Genomic DNA, 18,604 nt, shown 5'->3' with positions numbered 1-18,604 from the left:
TTCTTTCATGTGGACATTTTTATTATGGCTTCACAAATAACTAAAGCGCCTTTATGAAATTTAAGAAAGAAAAATAAATGGCTGCAGCCCTTATAAAGAAACAGTGATTTGCCATGCATATAAATAGCAATGGAAGAATTATGATAAATATTTGTGTTGTCTAACGACTGGCAAATAGCTTCATTAAGCACCAAGGAGTTTAAGAAACTTACTCTTCCAATTCTTTCAAAGTGATGTATTCCTCTATTAAAATCAATTCTATTGCCATTGAACGACCACGTGAACACCACATCAACGGAGGGGTCATGAGACACCTGGCATGGAAGGACTATGCTTTCTCCAACTGTTACATCCATATTAGAAGGTGGAATAGTAATTACAGTCCTTTCTGTGGAGACCAAAAAAAAAAAGCTTATAAAAATAGTAGATCTCAAATGACTTTTGTACCATTTGCGAAATGATTTAAAATTGGCCCAAATGTTCCATAATAAAGAAAATTATCTCTAATATGGTGATGATTTCAGAACTCTTACCCATGTGTAGCCTATTACCTTTGCAGTATCAATACAATGAGCACGTTGTGTGCCTCTGAGAGCGAGCAGATGTCAGAGGCAACATGCTAAATTAGTCATATGTTACTTTGTAAAGCCCATAGTCAATAGATATGATTTCAGCTCAAAAAGTACAGACTTCGTTATTAAGACTGTTAAAAATATGCCCATGGTTTTTCAAATGTGGAAATCTCTCCTTACAGGAAACTGCAGCAAAAGCGAAATTGCTGTTCATCTCTGCTTACTTTATATATTGAGATCCTTAATCTATATTAATGTTAGTGGTAGTTTACCACACAGAGTTGCTTATGTTACAGCTTCAAAGAAGATAACTTCACAGACAGAAAAACTATTTACGTAATCTTTTTTAACCCCTTACACTGAGAAACAAACTTGCAGCTCTTATGAAGGGAAGTAGTAGCTCGCTGAAGGGGAAACAGATAGGTTTATATGGTTTCACTTTTGTTGATACGACTGGCAGAAAGATTAGAGATAACAACCACTTTGTTGTAAGCAATTCCCTTGAATAAAGCTTTTGTGCATGGAAGTGTTATAAAATGGTGAGAATTTAGAGGCACATGAATGAAATGAGAGCAGAATCTATTCAACAATATTAATAAGTTCTGAATATAATGTGAGAGCAGGAGAAGAAAATTTGCATGAATTGTATTAGTTCAGCGCTCATTCTGGCTTAGCCCTATGTGTTAGAAATGTACTTGAAAATTCAGGATTTTGGTTTAACCAAGGCCTTGGTTCTAAAGGGTTGATGCATGATAGGGCATCCAACCCCTTACCTTCAAACACATTCCCATTCAGACTGTCACCATCATTGCAGTAACTGATTAATATGTAAGTACAGACAGGCAATATGGGCTGAAACTTGAAGGGCATCTTCCCAGCATCTGAGCTGCACTGGATGAGTGACTGTTAGGGCAGTGGGCAAGCAGAAACAAGGTAGAATGTTGCATTTTCTGCTAGTCTTTTAAAATAAAACCGGATCTCACTAGTTTCAGTGATATACCTGCTGCAGGCATCAACTAACATTTTCCAAGGAAAATAAAGAACGAACTTGTCTGATTTTTATTGTTACAGACAAATTAGGCGTTTTTTTCTGGTATCATTAAGAGTGTCAGAGGTTCTCATTGTGAGTTAGAGCTCACACGGTTGGAACACGGTTTCTCAGATTTCTCTGCGTACTCTGATTGCTCTTCACAGTCACATAAAACTATCATTGTGGAAGCTCCATCAGTTTGTCTGAAGTCAAGGACTGCAAAAATGTGAAGGCCTCAGATGACTGTCTTAAAGATACTCCATCATTAGGTTAGAGAAATCTCTTCCTCTCCCTGGAAGCAGTGTGTCAGATGCAATAAATTCCAGATGATTCAAGGGCCATATTCTTTCTTGGCACAACTCCACTGATTTCAGCACACGCTGGCAGAGAACTTGGCTCCATAAATCTCAAATGAAGTAATTCCATTGTGAAGTACAGGTAACTTTTATAGAACAATTTTGAAAAGTATCTGGGAACTACAGAGAACCTCCACAAAGTTTTCTTTTCTTGCTTTTCCTCCTGTACTTCTTATTCTCACAGCTGAAATGGAACTGCATGAATAACACTTTGAGGAGAGAAATTCTATTACATGCAATAATGCTGTATATGTTAAAAGAAGAAAAAAGAAATGATACCCTGCTATACATTAAAAACTGGAAAGTTGCTTTCATGATAGCTGGAACTTCTCTCTGCCACTAGCAGGTGGAGAGGCATGATCTTCTGGCCTGATACGGTCCTCCAAACTCGTCATCTCTCCCTCCGAAGTCATCCTGTAAGACTCTCTCCTTCCTTAAACCTATAACCCCTGTGATCTCTACACTGAGCTTTTAAAGCCAATGAAATATGGCACTGAAGAAGCAAAGTCTTCCCCTGAACACCACGATCAACCTCAGAGTGGAATTCTACATTGCTCTGAATGTTTCTGACACACTTTTTCCCAGACTGCACTTGCGTTTAGTCTGCTCTGTCTTTAGCTGTGCAGGAGAGATATCTCCACATGTATTCTCTCATAAATGATGCAAAAGGTTACATCTGATTTACAAGAGGGTGTCGAAGGGTCTGGCAAGTCAACCCGGGCTGTCCCCCACCTCCTGTAGCCCCTGGGTCTGAGCTGTGTGGTGGAGCTGGGAGAACCAGGAGGTGGGAACTGGCTCCTCCGAAATCACTGCAAGGGTCACCTCCACAGCTCCTGTCTGCTGTACAGCCTGACTGCCCTTGGGAATGGAGAAGGCTGGCCCTAATGAGGCTCATTTACAACATCAATCAATCAGATGGCCAACGGCATGTTTCCTGAGCCTTCCACAGGTAAGCTCAATATCTGGGTATGAGTAAACAGTGGTTACAGGGTTCAGCTTCCCAGCCCTCTCGGAGAGACCCCAAAGCCTAAGATGAGCTCCTTGCTGCCACGTATAAACTGCTGCTGGTATTTTATCTGTCTTGCTTAAAGCTGACTTGGATGTATCTGTTTTGCACTGCTTTGATGTCAGCCTGAAGATACCCTTTGAATTGGGTATTCTGCTAAAACTCCAAATCAAGGCACTTTTACCTGGGATGAAATTCATCTTTGCTCCTTTAGTTCATTCAGCATTAATAAAACTTTGCGCCACTACTGAATTTTCCATGTGTCAAGTACTCCCTGTCCTTCAAATTTCTGTTTAAAATATCTACCCTTCACAAGACCCACATCACCTCTACTGCCATAAGACTTAATGCCACCTCATTTTGTAACTCCTGCTTCTCTGTATTGGATGGTTGGTCACCAGGATCGGTGCATTTTGCCTCTTCTACAATGCCCTGTGTACAATTACAGCATTCTATAAATAAGTAAAATACTATAAATAAAATCAATTTATTTCTATGGAAAGGTCAAAGTAAGACGAAGCAAGAATGATACAAACAGAATTGCATAGAATTTGTAATCAGATTCAATAGTTACATTCTAAAATCCATAGAATACAAACAGAAAATTATGTCCTGTTTTTTGTAAAATCTTTAACCCTCCCTCAAAGCCAGTCATCTGTTGTACAGGAAGAGGCCATTAGCTCCAGCTGGTTGTAATGAAACTGGCTGGGAATTTTTTGAAACTTTTCTTAATCAGAAGGTTCCAATAATATTATGGTTGCCTCATTAGGTCTGTCATGTAATTTCTTGTGTCGTTATTTGATCACACATTCAAAGAGATCAGAAATAAGACATCTGTAATCCTGTTATGGAATGTTATTAGAAGCAATAAAAATTCCAGTCATCATTTATCTGTTAAAATTTATGGAATGCCTCCTCAGAGAAAAGATAAATATTTGAAAAAAATGCATTCTATGGAACTCTCTAGTGAACCGGTATTTTGGAATATCAGAACATAAAGGTTTGTTCTTATAACACAATAAATCCCAATAGCTATATGCCATTAGTATTATATGAAGTCTACTTTCTTATTGGCATGAACATATTTGCTTCCACCAAATAAATATTGAAAACTGTCCTTTTGTGAATTATACTGGGTTTGTGTGTGTGATTTTCTAGTAGTGTTAGCAAAAAAATCCACTTTATTATGGTATTATCATCCTCTTGTATCTCTTGTTCTAGCCTGCTCATATCCAGTTATACCACTGACATAGAGTGGTTCACTTCTGCGATATTTTCTGCTTCTTTTATGGGATTGTCTTTAAGACTTCCACCTCAAATACTTTTAAAAGCTTCTTAAAAGCTCTTGGTTCTGCATTATCTATCTATCTTGCTTAGTAACGGCAGACATGCATTATATGGCAAATCCCATTCCAGAGGAGAAAATAGATAAGATGTTGTGAGTGCTGGAGGTATAATAAAGACTTCTCACACAAAGAATAAACAACTCAATGAGCAGCAATAAACTTAATTTGCACATTAGATATGCTTTTCCAAGTTCTGACATTTCAGTTGAAAATAATGCTGAAGCAATGAGGCCTATAATTGAACAGCCAAAACTTCTCCAGAGGGGAAACAAAAACAAATGTTCCCTGCAAACAAGATCATTTTTATACCATGTTGTTACTCAGTGTTTTAATAAACTTCATAAATGCCACACAAAATATTTTTTTCCTATTTTAATGTGGTTTTCCCATATTGCTCCATTAGGATGTATGTATGTGATATGTGAAATGGTATATAACCTTAATGAAGTCAGAGCTGCCTAAACCCTAAACTTCTTGGTTTATTCATTGCTAGATGTGCTGAAACATCATCTTAGATTACATGTTGCACTGCATCAATGCTAGTTGCTCTTTCATAGTATGAGTATGAAAAAGATTTTTGCCAGCTGCAGTAGGTTAGGGAGGAGGTCATGCCTGCAGGCTACAGTAACCATTCTAAAGTCATTAAAAACAAGAATATTAAGAAAAAAGAGAGTTACAAACTACATTTAATAATGTGCTCTTCTTGTAACTACAGACATTATTATTGTTAGCTGTTTTGCAAAACTAATTCATATGCTTACTATAATCTCAGAAGTTCCACTTTTTAACTTGTTCTCTTCATTTAAAATCAACAAATACGAACACTTTTATAAGAAAACATCTGTATTGAAAAGATCATGTGGGAGCAAAAAGAAAACAAACACACTAAGTTTGCCTCAGTTTTCCTTCTTTTTTTTTTTTCTGTCAGTGATCAACGGTCAGAGCATAGTCATTTCATATGCTGCTCATAGGAATACCTATACAAACAGTATCTCTTTTCATGTCCTCCAGCTCTGGACTAGTCCACCTGAGCGATAAGTTTGTACAAATTCTTTTTACTAATGGAGATAGACCATCCATCAACACGGCAAAAACTTGAAGCAAAGGACTGCTTTGGGCATAATGTACTTTAATGTGTTCCACAATGTATTTAACCGTGTCTCAAAGAAAGGTGAAAAATACTGCAGGGAAGACACCCCCCTGCAGAGCATCACTGCATTGGGAGCTAAGCCAGAGTGTGCGGTTACACCAGAAGCTCAGCCCCAGCGCAGACAAAGCTGCAGCTTTGGAGGGAAGGAGAATTACAGCAGATGTGACCATTTGATATGATGCGTCTCCCAGCCCATAACATGATTTTCTGGATCTTTAAACTGATAATCACAGGATGGCTGTTAAGGAAGTTATTTATACACCTCCAACTAAAGCATCACAACATCTACAAATAAAACTCCTGGCCTCACCAAGGTGGTCTGAAAAGCTGAATCAGGAGTTGCAGCTGCCAGTGTTTTCAGTGGCAGGACTTAGACCCCCACCCAAAAGCAACACAGCCTGCTCAATAAATTGCCTAGACCAACAGAAGAAGGTAAGCAGAGCTGTGTGCCTGAACACCGGCTGTGCCCACTGCAGCTATGGCTGACAGCAAGTAAGGACTGTCACCCAAGTGGGACCTTGCACAAACAGTCCTTCGCTGTGAGTGCACACCTTCCTGGGCAAGTGGCACACCGCTCACCGCGACGGCGACCTGGGGGCTGCCCGCTTTTTGCACTGAGGGTTGGAGTCTCGTGGTTACAGCACTCATCCAGAGTAGAGGAGACCCAGGGTCAAGTCCTTCCCAGTGAAGGGTTGTGAACGCTGCGTCTCACACTTCTCTCGGCCATGACTTTGTCCAAGTCCACTCTAGCCAGAGAAGAGCTGGGAGCAAACAAAGCAGCAGCTGGGGAGAAACTCGGTCCCCCCACAGAAGGAAACCTGGGTCTCCAGTCCTAAAGGTTATTTCTGATTTGTTTTGGAGTTATTTACCAAGGTAGCACACAGCAGCTGGGATGCAGAGAAAGAGTGGGTGGCTTCAGGATCTGCAGGAATGCAATGTATGCAACATATATCTGCCCCACGCTGAAGAAAATAAACCCGCCTGATTTTCAGATTACTTCATAACATCCTATTTCTTTTTGGCACCCCAGCTTTAAAGTCTCTTCTGCAGTCTCAGATGTGTCATAAATTGTAAATGAGCAGAACAAACTCATCCCAGCACACTGCCCAGGGTACACTGAACCTCCATGCTGCCTCGGTGGTGTTTCAAACTCTGGCTGCCTAATGTGTGCAACAGTGCAGCCCATACCTCAGACGTCTAAATGGTACTGCAGTGCAAATATCATTATTAATGTTACTACCTGTTTCTGTGGATATCTTGGGAGACCTCCCTGATAAACAAATTGATCATTGGAGTGGTGCGGTCATGAGGTTTTCTTTGCTGCAGGCAGTGTTTGCTGTTTGCTGCAGTTTCAGCTTTAAACTGCAAATAAAAACCTGCCAATACTAGCACTGATTGGCACAGACTTGAGCATCCAAATGAAAACAAGCACATACTTTCTAATATTCACAAAGCACAAAAGAAAATACTAAAGTACCTTTCACAATCAGGTTCCCTGAATTTCTGGCAACTCCGAACTGATTTGTTGCTATACAAGTGTACACCCCGGCATCTGATTTGGTAATGTTATAGAGCCTGAGACCACCGTCCTCTAGTAAGATGACCCTGGGGAAAAAAATAAACAAACAAAAAAGAAGAAAAAAGACTTCTGTTACAGGAACTGCTACTTTTAATATTTAAATGCTTCTGTTATACTTTTTGTCTTCTACAGCAAGCTGAATATGTATCAACCAATTTTCACCTCTGCTTATTATTGATTTCTGTATTAGGAATGTTATATTGACATACTGGAGTTGATCATTAACTTATCTAGCCAACTTTCTTGCAGCAAAATCTGGAGTCTCAAGAGAAAGAAGGAAGACCCAACTTGTTACCTAGCTGTGCTGTATTTTACTATGGGGGGCCTTTCTGTTCAGATCCCAATGCTCCTATGCCATACTAATGTTGTGTCTGAGCCCAGTTGTCTGTGCAATTTTGTCAGGATTATTAAAAGACATTAGCAGACTAGCTGAGATGCTGAAATGCCATCTCACAAGCCAAGGCGCCAAATCAAATACATCACTGTCTCATAGGGCCCTCAAATCACCTTATTAGTCACTATGTTTACACTAGTTTGCAGAGTATTGGGTAAATTACATTTAATGGTAATTTCAGGACCAGTACTGGGTTTTATGGGCAAAATTAATTTCTAAGTTTGTTCATATGCTTCTTCCTGTCAATGAGATACTTTAGGATATAAGTCAGTACAGAGTTTGGCATATGTTTTCCTTAGGTAAGCCTTCACTGCATGCCTGGCACCTTTTTGCTTTTACATACAAGGACAGCACTTCAGGGTTTTGCAATTTTCTTCACAAATATACAGAAGACATCTATATCAAAGCTAGAGAATTTCAAAATGAAAACTGAATTAGGTAAGCAACAAACTTTTAGACAGAAAATAATATTATCCTGTAATGTTTTGTTAATTTTGTGTCAGTTCTTCCATCCACCTGTTGCACCTAGTAGACACTGAAGTTCTTGACCAATTTTTTCTGAGTTTAGAAGGGCAGTGGGCTGAAAGACATGACATTCCTGGAAGTTTCATGAAAATGGGTGCAGGGTCTCTATGTGCAGCCCCTTTTGCCAGTAAGGCCACTGCATGAGCCCACTCCTTAGCAGGCATCAGAGAATCTGCACTCAACTGGGGAAGAGATGCACTCAAATGCCACACTTTCTTACATCTGACAAAACCCAGCTGTAAGTCACAAATCCACAGGAAACCAGGCTTCATCCATTCCAGCGCTCACAGAAGCACTGCATTATTTTTTTATATTCCTCTTTTAATTGACATTTAAATCTAATACAAGAATCCTTTTATAAAAAGAAAATATCTAATTCATGCATCACAGCTTGGGTATTTAATATTTATTACTAACAACATAAGATTGGATGATGTAATGAATTATTAAAGGAAACGAACAATAACAAGAGCAGAAGTTGAAGCTGGCAGTAATATTGTAGCCATTAAACACACACACAAAAAACATCATAGTGTCTTGCTGCATTCCACTCTGGTATTTATACGCTTGTAGCTATATGCGTAACACACATTAGACCTTGTTCTGCTTCCCGTTACAGGCTCCCAGCCTTTCAGCTGATGAAGAGAAGTGCTAGACTTGGATTTCTGGCAGTCTTCTCACTTACATCCCCCCAATTTCATGTCTCCCACTCTTGTCTGACCTTACCCTGCCGCAAGATCTTTTCCTGAGCAGGGCAGGGCTGGATTTAGGAATGAGAAAAGCTGAGATGTCCCTGTGGTGCCGGGCGCTCTGTCACTGGGGTGTGGAGCTGAGAGGGGAAGGGATTTAGGCTTGAATGAAAAATCTTTGTTTCCTTGGCAATGATCACCAGGTACTGCAGCAGCTGTTTGCATGCAATTTGTAGTACGATGAGAAAATAAGTTTGGGTTCAATAATCCATCATATATCCATATTAAACTGGAGAGGAGAAAAATATGAAGCAACAAAGGATGCTCTTCAATATAATGATATATCAACTAAATGACATTTTTCGGATAAGGAGGGATGAATAAGCATGAAAGAACTGAGCCTTTCTGCTGGCTTCACGATGCCGTGCATCAAAACGAGAGACTATGGGTGTCTCTCCCTCTCAGTATGGGGACAGACCTGATGACAGTAATTCAAAGGCAGGTTTAAATATGAAGAAACATTTGCAAGTATTCCACTTCTACCTCTGCAATTTTCTTTGCATTAATGATGCATTTCTTCACATCAGTTTCCACCAGCCACAAGAAAACATCCTCATTAGAAACTGCTGGTGATAAAATAGTTGATTCAATTCACTGGTTAGCTAGCATATGGTGGCTTCATCAAACAGTATCAAAAGAGATTCAAGTGTGAATCAGCAAATGTCCATAAATTGGATACCTGAAAAATAAGTTATAACAAGCCACCACAGTGTCTTTCTCACCATCAAATACCGATGCCCTGTTATTTTTACTGCAGTTGCACCTAAAAGCTCCAGGTACAAATCAGAATCCAGGAGCGGGCATGAGGCAAAAATAGACAATACCAGCCCCCTAAAGCTTTCAATGTAGGTAAATACACAGGAAAAAACAGTCTATAAAAATACAGAATAACAAAGGGGAGACTCTTTGAATGCAGAGCCTCTGTGCTTAGCCCCCCATGGATTTCTGGCTAGGGCTTTTTCACTGAAGTTTAGTCATGTCTTGCTCAGATATTTTTTCCCATATTCTTCATTAGGAATTGAGACCTGAATAATTCCCAGCTTCCTGGTTTATCCACTAAGAGGGGTTTGTACCTGCTCAAGAGCTGTCGAGGTAATGTTTGATCTGAAGAAATGTTCTGAAGCAGTATTTCGACGGCTGGGCAGGCTGAGGATGGAATGGCTTTTTCAACGGATCAAAACGGAGCTTAGAAAAGAGAAACCATGAGCTAATAAAAGCTTCAGAGTGGTTTGAAACAGAGGTCATGCTACCTAAAGACAATTAGGGAGCTAGGAGTAAATAAGATACTTGGGCAGAATTTATGTAAAACACAAAGGACTCCAGAGTAATTAGTTAGCAGGGAAGGGAATTAAAGAAAAAAAAAAAGTGAGTAATTTCCAGCTGTACTGAGGTCTGTCGGGAGAGGGATGAGAAAGCAGAGCACAGCAGAAAATCAAGATGATGTATTTCAAATGCAAGAAAAAAAAGCAATGTGAAATACCGAGCCAGTTGCCATGAACAACAAAGTTGCCATAAACTTCCTCAGAGCCGTGACTTACCCCATGGGTGGGTTCAGAGGGGCTGCACTTTATCCTCTTCCATTTGTCTTTCAGATAATGGAACTGTGATTCTGAAGGCAATGGGAATATTTCCTTTAATGGGCTTCGGATCAAGCTCTAACAAACGATTTAAAAAGAAGCTGTGAAACGCATGTCTCACCTGCTGAAAGGCTTGCTGAAAACCGTTACTTTTCACAACATTTTAGACTGCGTGAAGTCTAAAACGCGTGAAGGCTATAGATAATAATTCTTAGCATTTGCATCAGAAGACAAGGTAATTCCAAGTACTGAGACAAGACAGAAAAGTTTAACTTGTCCAATACAATTCAAGTAGAATATTTTGTCTGCCAGGAAAACTGGACTTCTTTCAATAACTAAATGAGTGCCTGTCGAGGGACGAAAACCAAAAGATCTGAAGCAGATCTGATAAATGCATCCCTGCGATGGAAGGAGGTTAAGGAAGAATGAAATGAGCTACTCGGGACACAGCTGTTCATAAAGCCCTGTTGCAGCAAAGGATTGCTTAAGCATAAGCCTAACTCTACACTGGCATCTCTGACTTACAAAATGCTTGAATTCTTATCAGACCAGTGCTGATGCCTATGTTCCTGCCTGAATTACACAGGTGATACCTCTGGGTAAATAGCTCAATTAAGCAAAGTTGCTATGAGGAAAAGAAGAGATGAAAATCCAGTTATATAAATCCGTACAAAGTTCCTGCATGCACGGGCTCATTAGAAGTACCCAGAAATATCATTCCATATGGAACCAGCCTGGGAACTTACCCTGCAAAAAGATGGCTATGTTGGATGCAGTTCACTTCATGTGGAGCATAGGAACAGAAGACAGCTCTTAAAGGCCAGTTCAGAGACATGTCTAGCCAATTTTCCATCTGCAGGATGCCTGTGGCAGAGGGTGAGGGCAGGGTACGGATGCAGCAGGAGGTACCACAGTTCTTTCCCAGCACCGAGTGACCTGTAGCCCAGGGTCTGGCTGTAGAGATAGTGCCTGTCTATATAGGATGAAATCTGTCTTCAGGAATGAATCCAAAGCCCTTTGAGTCCCTGCAAACCTTTAGTCCCACAACAGTTTGTGAGAAGATTTTCCCTGGTTTATTTAAGCATAGTGTAAGCGACGTCCTTTTGTTTGTTTTTAATCTACTCATTCCATTGGATTGATCCACGTCCTTGCCCTCTCTGAGTGACTCCATTAGTATACAAGATAAGCATTATACGCAGAAAGGGAAAACAAACAGCCTACCCAAGATCTGCTGGAGTCAAAACTCTGCGTAACGTTCAAAAAGAATAGTTTGCAATGTTTCTGCAGAAGACATGAGACTGGGAAGAAGTGAGAGCTCATTAAAATTGTCACACATACTTTTTAAGTAAAGAACTTGAGAAATCAAGCAGGGATGATAGGTACAGCTTTTAATTAACCAGGCCAAACAAACCATCTCCGAAAGTGTTGTCTCATGTGAACAAAAGATTGTTGATGGCTATTTGCTTTGATCTTAAGAGCATGAAAGAATAATATGTATTTAACAAGGCTGATAGAAAAATAAAATCTGAGAAAAGAAAGAGGTGTCAACTCATTAGATTTTAAAGTGCAGCAGAGGTAATTTTTGTGCACTGCTGTATTGTTCAGCCAATCTGTTTTAGAGAGAGGTGCGATTTTAATTAATGGATGTGAATTGCATTAATTCAATACAGCAAATGTCTTTGAAATCCCCATCAAAATCGGTTGAGCTGGATTGGTGTAAAATGGGGTGAATCAAGCCTACTTCTGCAGATTTCAGCACTGCCAGTGGGGTAGCTATCTCTTCAAGGGCATAAAATAATTCCTTTCAAAATAAAGTAACCCTGATACTTAATGTAAAGATTCACTCTTCTCCTGTCTGCCTCTAACATCAAGTGTCTGACACCTCATAATGTTATTGAAGTCATCATCATAGCACTGTGCAGATAAAAAGGGAGTATTCTGGATCTGATGAAATCAGAGGCAAAGTAATTTTTATTATCTGAGAAATCCTATTTGAAACCATGTCTTCTCAGTCTCACTTTACTGCTCAAGAGCAAAAACACTCTTGCTTTCATAGGCTATGGAAAGATATATTGTTTATAAATTTCTTCAGATATGCTAGCAGACATTGAGACAATAACTGACTTCTCCAATTTTACAAAGATTCACAAGCATGAAAGAGGCTGAATTAAAAAGTACAAGGGGACGTAAGTGAGGGGCAGAAACATGAGGACAGCTCTCAAGTGACTCAGAATTACTAGTGATTTATGCAGATGTAAATGTGAGTAAAGTTTGACTGAGTGAATGAATCGTACCTGCTGATGACAGCTTTGGTATTTTTGAAAAGGTCCCACTGAGTCCCATCTGAGATCTGACTGTCTGTATTATATGTTAATGATCTTTGTACCTGTTTATCCTATTCTGAGCGTAATTTGTATGCTAATAGTATTGCCATTTAATAAACTATGCTTAAGAGAAGATTTTCCTTATCTGCATGCTGTTATAAATGAGCTTCAGAGTTGACTGACAATTAACTGGAAATAAAATAAATGCCATTAAACTCTGTGTTAACTATTTGGATCAAAACAAAATTACAGAATCTAGCTGAATAGTCTTATTAAAATATTTTAGAAAAGAATACTATTATCAATGATAGAAGGTGACACTATAACACCGTTCCTTGCTATTTCCTAAAATTCCCCTCCGCTCCTAAAAAGGAACACTATTTTTGCATAGAATGTCTGCAGTGTTCTTATGGGATGACCAAAGGAAAAAGTGACAAAAATATCACAGCTGTAGACATGTGTCTAAATTTATTGTAGTAATATGTCTCAAAACTTGCAGTCGGGGAATACTGGGCAACAGCACCTCTATTTGTATGGGAAAGAAAGACGTGCCAACCAAACAACTAGCTTAGTGATGAAACAAAACAAAGAAGCAACCACCAAAAATGTTGCTTGCCATGTTTTAATCCTTTCAGCTTTCTCATTCCTTGTGATAGTTTTAAGGTGCTTGTGAGCCTGTTCATCCTCAGTCTGCTGCATTAAACACACACGTGCATTTCTGGTCTTTTCCCACATAGAGAACTTGGTCTTGTGTCATATTTACAAGATACAGCCCGCTTATGGCTCTTCTCTTCCCTGTGTCTGTCCTTGCCCTGGTTCAAATCTGCATCTAAACAGTGGATGTCATGAGAGGAGAGATGTAGTATAATCCTGGACTGAGACAAGAGCCGTACCTTAGCATGTCCAGGCAAAAAGAAAGATTTCTTGGTTATTAGTCTACCTGGTGGACAGGACAGAATGGAACATCGTATTTATGTAGCCACACGTTGATTAGTCTGAACATTCATAGCAGAAAAAAACAGTGATAAAGTAGTACACTGAGAAGGAAAGGATCAGCAATTAGACTTTGCAAAATTCTGTGGTGAGAATCCAGGTAGAAAATGAACTGAATTGCCAAAGAAAAAGGTTGCCAATTTTTCTATTTGCCAACAAGTTCTGCTGTTTTTATGAAATCTTTAGAACTCCGGTACCTCAGAGAAAAGTTCTTTCAGCACAGGGTGGTATGCCCACACTACTAGTATTCAATCTAATCCCACCATTAATCATTATTTTTATGATTCAGACATTATTAGGAGTTCAGACACAGCCATTCATACAACCAAATTCGCTCCAGATGTAAAACTAAGCCCTTAATACGGGACTTAAGTAGAATTTAAACAGTACATAAGGCCCTGAATTACCCTCTGTGTGGGAGTTTAATTCACTTACAGGAATCTTCTTCCCTATCTTCTTGTCAGAACATATTTCAAAAATAAAAGTACAATAAAACCTGCTGTTAACTTTTAAGTATTCTGTATATACAACAAGCAACTGACACCAGGTACACAGCGTGGTACTGGCTTGCTTTCAGAAACCCTGGACAGCACGTTCATGTGCAGACCCCCCCATAACGGATATACAGTATTGGAGATGAACAGTGCTCATCTTCAGTGATTTCAACTTCCAAGCTGATGACTCTCACCCTTAAGCTGCACATGCCCTTGCCCTCGTGTCTTTAGCTCTCATCACCTCCAGCTTCTTGTGCCCATTTGTTGGGCTACCTGTGGGCTTGTAGGAAACCCTGAGGCAATCCTCACTGGGCAGTTGAATTCATGCTTCATTTGAGCGATAATGATAGGGACTATATGTGGTTCACTGAAGCCTTAGACCCACATCCTTGCTTAAAATATTACAGAGCATAGAAATTTTATGTCATTTTAATGTGTGAGTAATATTCTACCACTTGTGTGTATCCTTTAAGCAGCTCCTCCTTTTACTGAAAATTTGAAAAGATTTTTAGTTCTTATAGAAAAGAAGTAATGAAATAGCAATATGTCTTTGTAATAAAATCCCATGGCTAAACCAGAGGTGTTAGTATCCTCCTACAAACCCTTCATGTTGGTCAAGCATTAGCCACATTTTCAAGGTTCTGTTTCTATGCTTTCGCTCACATAACCCTTCACACTTAAAATGATCCCCAAAATTCCTGCCTAGAAACTCTTTATTCATCATGCCTAGAGCATGACTGGCAGCAGTCCATGTGCCTGCCATGTTAATCAATATCTTATTGCTCCTTTTTACATCACCTCGCCAACACATCCCGATCTGTTACCTCTAATGTTACTCTTTGGTTGAAAACTTTTTGGATCAGGAATTATCTTTTATGTGGTGTTTGTGCAGCATGTTTTCCATCCAATACTAGTATTTTTGTATGCTATGGCAATACACACTAGAATAGTGCAATGGTAATGATGTGCATCGCAGTACAACTTGGACTAGAAGAGAAGCACAGAAGGTTGCATTCCCTCATTATTTTTTGTGCAAACTCCTAATTAGGAACCTTGATTCACAGCCTGCTGAAGTCAATGGAAAAACTCCAATGAGATTAGCTGGCTTTGGATCAGATCCTGAACATCAATCAGAATATCTGCATGAAATAGGGACAGAACATGAACTGAAAGGGAGAGAGGGCACAACACTGACATTCACTGGGATTTAGTTTATTGCAACTCCATATGACATAGAAGAGTGACAGACTGCTTGGGACATCTCAGCATGTAGGACGGCCCCTCAGAAAGGCTCACCTTAACAAGGCTCCCAGGAGTTGAGTAGGAACAATTTAAAATTGTATTAGAGAGGTGTCATACAGAAGGGAAATTGTAATAAATCCAGCATCACGCAGGTTGTCATTCTTTCTTATACGTGAGAACATATGGTTCATTTGCTTACTTGATGTTCATGCTATCTGATGTGCTAAACACTATTGCATTAAGTAGTCAGTAATACATGATGAAATTAGGTTTATTGGCTTGTTCCATTATGAAACTCTCTAAGGAGAGAGAAAAGAAAGGAAAAGCCCTTTTCTTTTGTCTTCCATTGCACTAATATTCTCTGTCTGCTGCCTGCCAGTGTTTCATTGGGTCAAGTAGCAATGGGGGTCCCCTTCTGCCTTCTCATTACTCTGCAGTGGATTGACTTCAAATGGAAAGATAACAGAGAATGAAGAAGGGGGGGAAAAGAAAGCAAAATAATATTAAGAAAAAAATAAAATATTGTCTCTTTCTTCCCCTCATCTGTGCTCATTCTTCCTTCTCCTTATATCTCCCTCCTCATCTTTCACTCATACGCTTTCCACTCCCCTGCCTTTGCTCTCAGCTTGGGTGATAAGACAAAAATAACTGGAAACACGGAGAACACAAAGAAGGAAAGACTGAAGGTACTTCAGGTCAGTCTGAAGCATTTTTTGGCAACCCTTTGGTTGTAAAACTTTTCTTATGCCAATATCATTAGTTTTGCTGGACCACCAAACATTTCTGCCCATGTGTACTCACTCCTCAGTGAGTACTGCCATATTTTATGTTCCTCCTAGATCCAACGACATTATTCAGGAGGAAGCATGGGCAAATGCTTGCACACTTATGCCTACAACCAACACTAAAACCACAAAAATACCGCTGCTGTTAGCAAATAAACATTCAAGAAATATATTATAGCTGCCTCTACTAGTCTTTTGCAATACCCTCTTTTCTGCTACCTTGCATATAGAAACCAAGACCACTGTAATCTGAGCATAAGATATTTTTAGCTAGAACATAGAATACTCCTTGCAGCTTTCAGCATTCTCTCGGGAAGGATGTAATGATGGGTTTTGTCTGGTTAGCACCAAATATGCAGTAGTAGTGTGGCCTAAGAGATGAAAACCCAAAGTAATTCTATACATCAATCTCAGGTTTTGTAGGAGTTTTCATATCTTAATATGTAAGTTCAGACCAAGCACTGAAAGCAGGCAGGTAAATCCATGCCTTTGATTTCTATCAATCTATTTGTTATCAAGGAATGGAACTGAAGTGATTAATCAAATTTAGCAGATGTGGAAACAATTCCATTGGTTCTCTAAGCAAAATTAGAATTTCATCAAGAGATAAGCTTAATTTGTATTCATGTTGACTTACAGTGATGGTGTCTAAGATATCTGAAATTGCTCTGATTGCTGATGCCCACACTTCAAGTGGTCTATTTAAAAACTAAAATAGGAAATGAACTTCTTTACAAGCACACAGACAGTGATAAGATAGAAGGGTTAAGGCATATCATCAAAGCTATGCAAAGCTTCTTGTGGTAGAAAAGCAAGAAGGATAAAAATGGAGATACACTTAATCCAGGCTTCAAAAACCAGACTTAAAAAATAGTAATATTAATATCCTATTGATATTCACCTAGCCACATTGTTGTAGAAAGCTGGGAGTAGAATGGTAAGTGCTGGAATAGTGTAAGAAAATATGTTCTATATGAAACTTGCTACCGGCATACAAATGTCTATACTACCTTTATCTGCAAAGAGCGGGTGCATAAAGCAGGGTGGTTTGTGGCACTAAGCAGCATGACAAGCAAAGCTTCTCTTTGCCTGTGCTACTCAGTGGGTCTGACTTCAATATAGGTAGGGGTTTTTTTCAGACATTGTAGATAGGTTTCATTCCCCCAGCTTTGCTCATCTAAAAGTTCGGCATCTCGTTTGAGATGGAGGTGCCTGCCAAGAAAAAGTAAATAACTACCTTAGACTGCATATTGACTTCAGCTAAATAAAAGTTAAGTGATATCAATCTCCTCCTTTGTTAGTAGAGCAGTGCAAATTTTGGAATTTTCAATCCATTTTGTCTTGATTCCTCCCCAAGCAGATTTTTTTTTTTTTTTTTTAAAGATAATGGATATTCTGGAAGGTTTCAGTACAAGCTAAACAAACAGTGTTGACATTCTGGTAATTGAAATGTTTCATTGAAGTTTGTTGAACTGTCCTGACACATTTCTTCTCAAATTGGTTCAAGCTGAAATGCTATTTCACAGTACAATATGTTTTGTATGTTGTATTTGATCAGTGGATTGAGGACGTCTCCTGTTTACCAATTAACTGCCTTTAGTTTTTTAACTCCCTATTTCTCTAATTCCAACAGCAGTCACAAGACAGAATTCTTTTCCCAAGTAACAAAAAAGTTTAAAATGTGTTAAACTGTTCATGGTTTTGGAACCTGACTCTGAACAGTGGAGAAGTACATGGTGGTCACAAGTGCTCGGAAGGCTGTAGGAGAATCCTCCTGCCCAGGAGACTGGTAGAGCAATTCAGATGCAGCACACGGCTGTGAGCAGACCTAACCCTTTAGTTAATGAAACCTGCTGGGTCCTTGCGTTTCACATTGGAGCAGAATTCCCTTGAGTTTGAGGCTCCAAGGGGCAGCTGTAAGACCTCAGCAATTACCAGATAATTCCTCCCCACGCCTAGTGTCAGAAGTCTCCAGTCACAACATCTGCGCGGTTTTCTTTCATAAGGTTGTTGAAAGACAGCTTTTCATTTCCATGCTCAATCATTCTCCCACGTTTCCTTTGAGTAATGGCAATAACTTGAGTGCAAAACACCAAAAACAAGTGTGGCATGGGAGAGAGGATTTACCACATAGAGCAGCTTTATGGCAGAGAATCAATTACCATCCTTCACAGAGATGGGGCTGAACTGTGTCCTGCAAGCAAGCCTAGGAGCCAACAAGTATTGAGCATATTTTATTGACCCCTAAATATACTTCTTGTCCAGTCCCCAGAAAACAATTTAAATTATGAATATTTGCTTATTACTGATTATTAATGCATGGAAAGTGCTGTATATGACTAATGCATTCTTTCAGCCTACCTCATTTTTCAGTTTTCCCTCAGCTATCCTCATTTAAATTCTGAGTGGAGTGAATCACATATGTTTATATGCATTCACTACAGTGTTTGGGGATCCTCAGCTTGTGGTGAGGGAATAGCAC

At 39.4% G+C, this 18,604-nt stretch overlaps 1 protein-coding gene across 6 annotated transcripts in view; it reads right to left on the bottom strand.

Annotated features, from left to right (window-relative positions):
- LOC115333345 (contactin-6-like) overlaps positions 1–18,604 on the bottom strand; it is a 151,906-nt gene that overhangs the window by 17,461 nt on the left and 115,841 nt on the right. For all 6 annotated transcript variants that reach the window (XM_029996205.2, XM_029996204.2, XM_029996207.2 and 3 more), the window contains 2 exons: positions 6,938–7,065; positions 213–388 (listed from right to left, as the gene is read on the bottom strand). In XM_029996205.2, the coding sequence (XP_029852065.1) occupies positions 213–388; positions 6,938–7,065 (304 nt within the window). The remainder of the gene's footprint in view (positions 1–212; positions 389–6,937; positions 7,066–18,604) is intronic.

The sequence above is a fragment of the Aquila chrysaetos genome, chromosome 20, assembly GCF_900496995.4.
Source record: "Aquila chrysaetos chrysaetos chromosome 20, bAquChr1.4, whole genome shotgun sequence".
Taxonomy (NCBI): domain Eukaryota; kingdom Metazoa; phylum Chordata; class Aves; order Accipitriformes; family Accipitridae; genus Aquila; species Aquila chrysaetos.
This window is presented reverse-complemented; position numbering and strand designations above follow the sequence as displayed.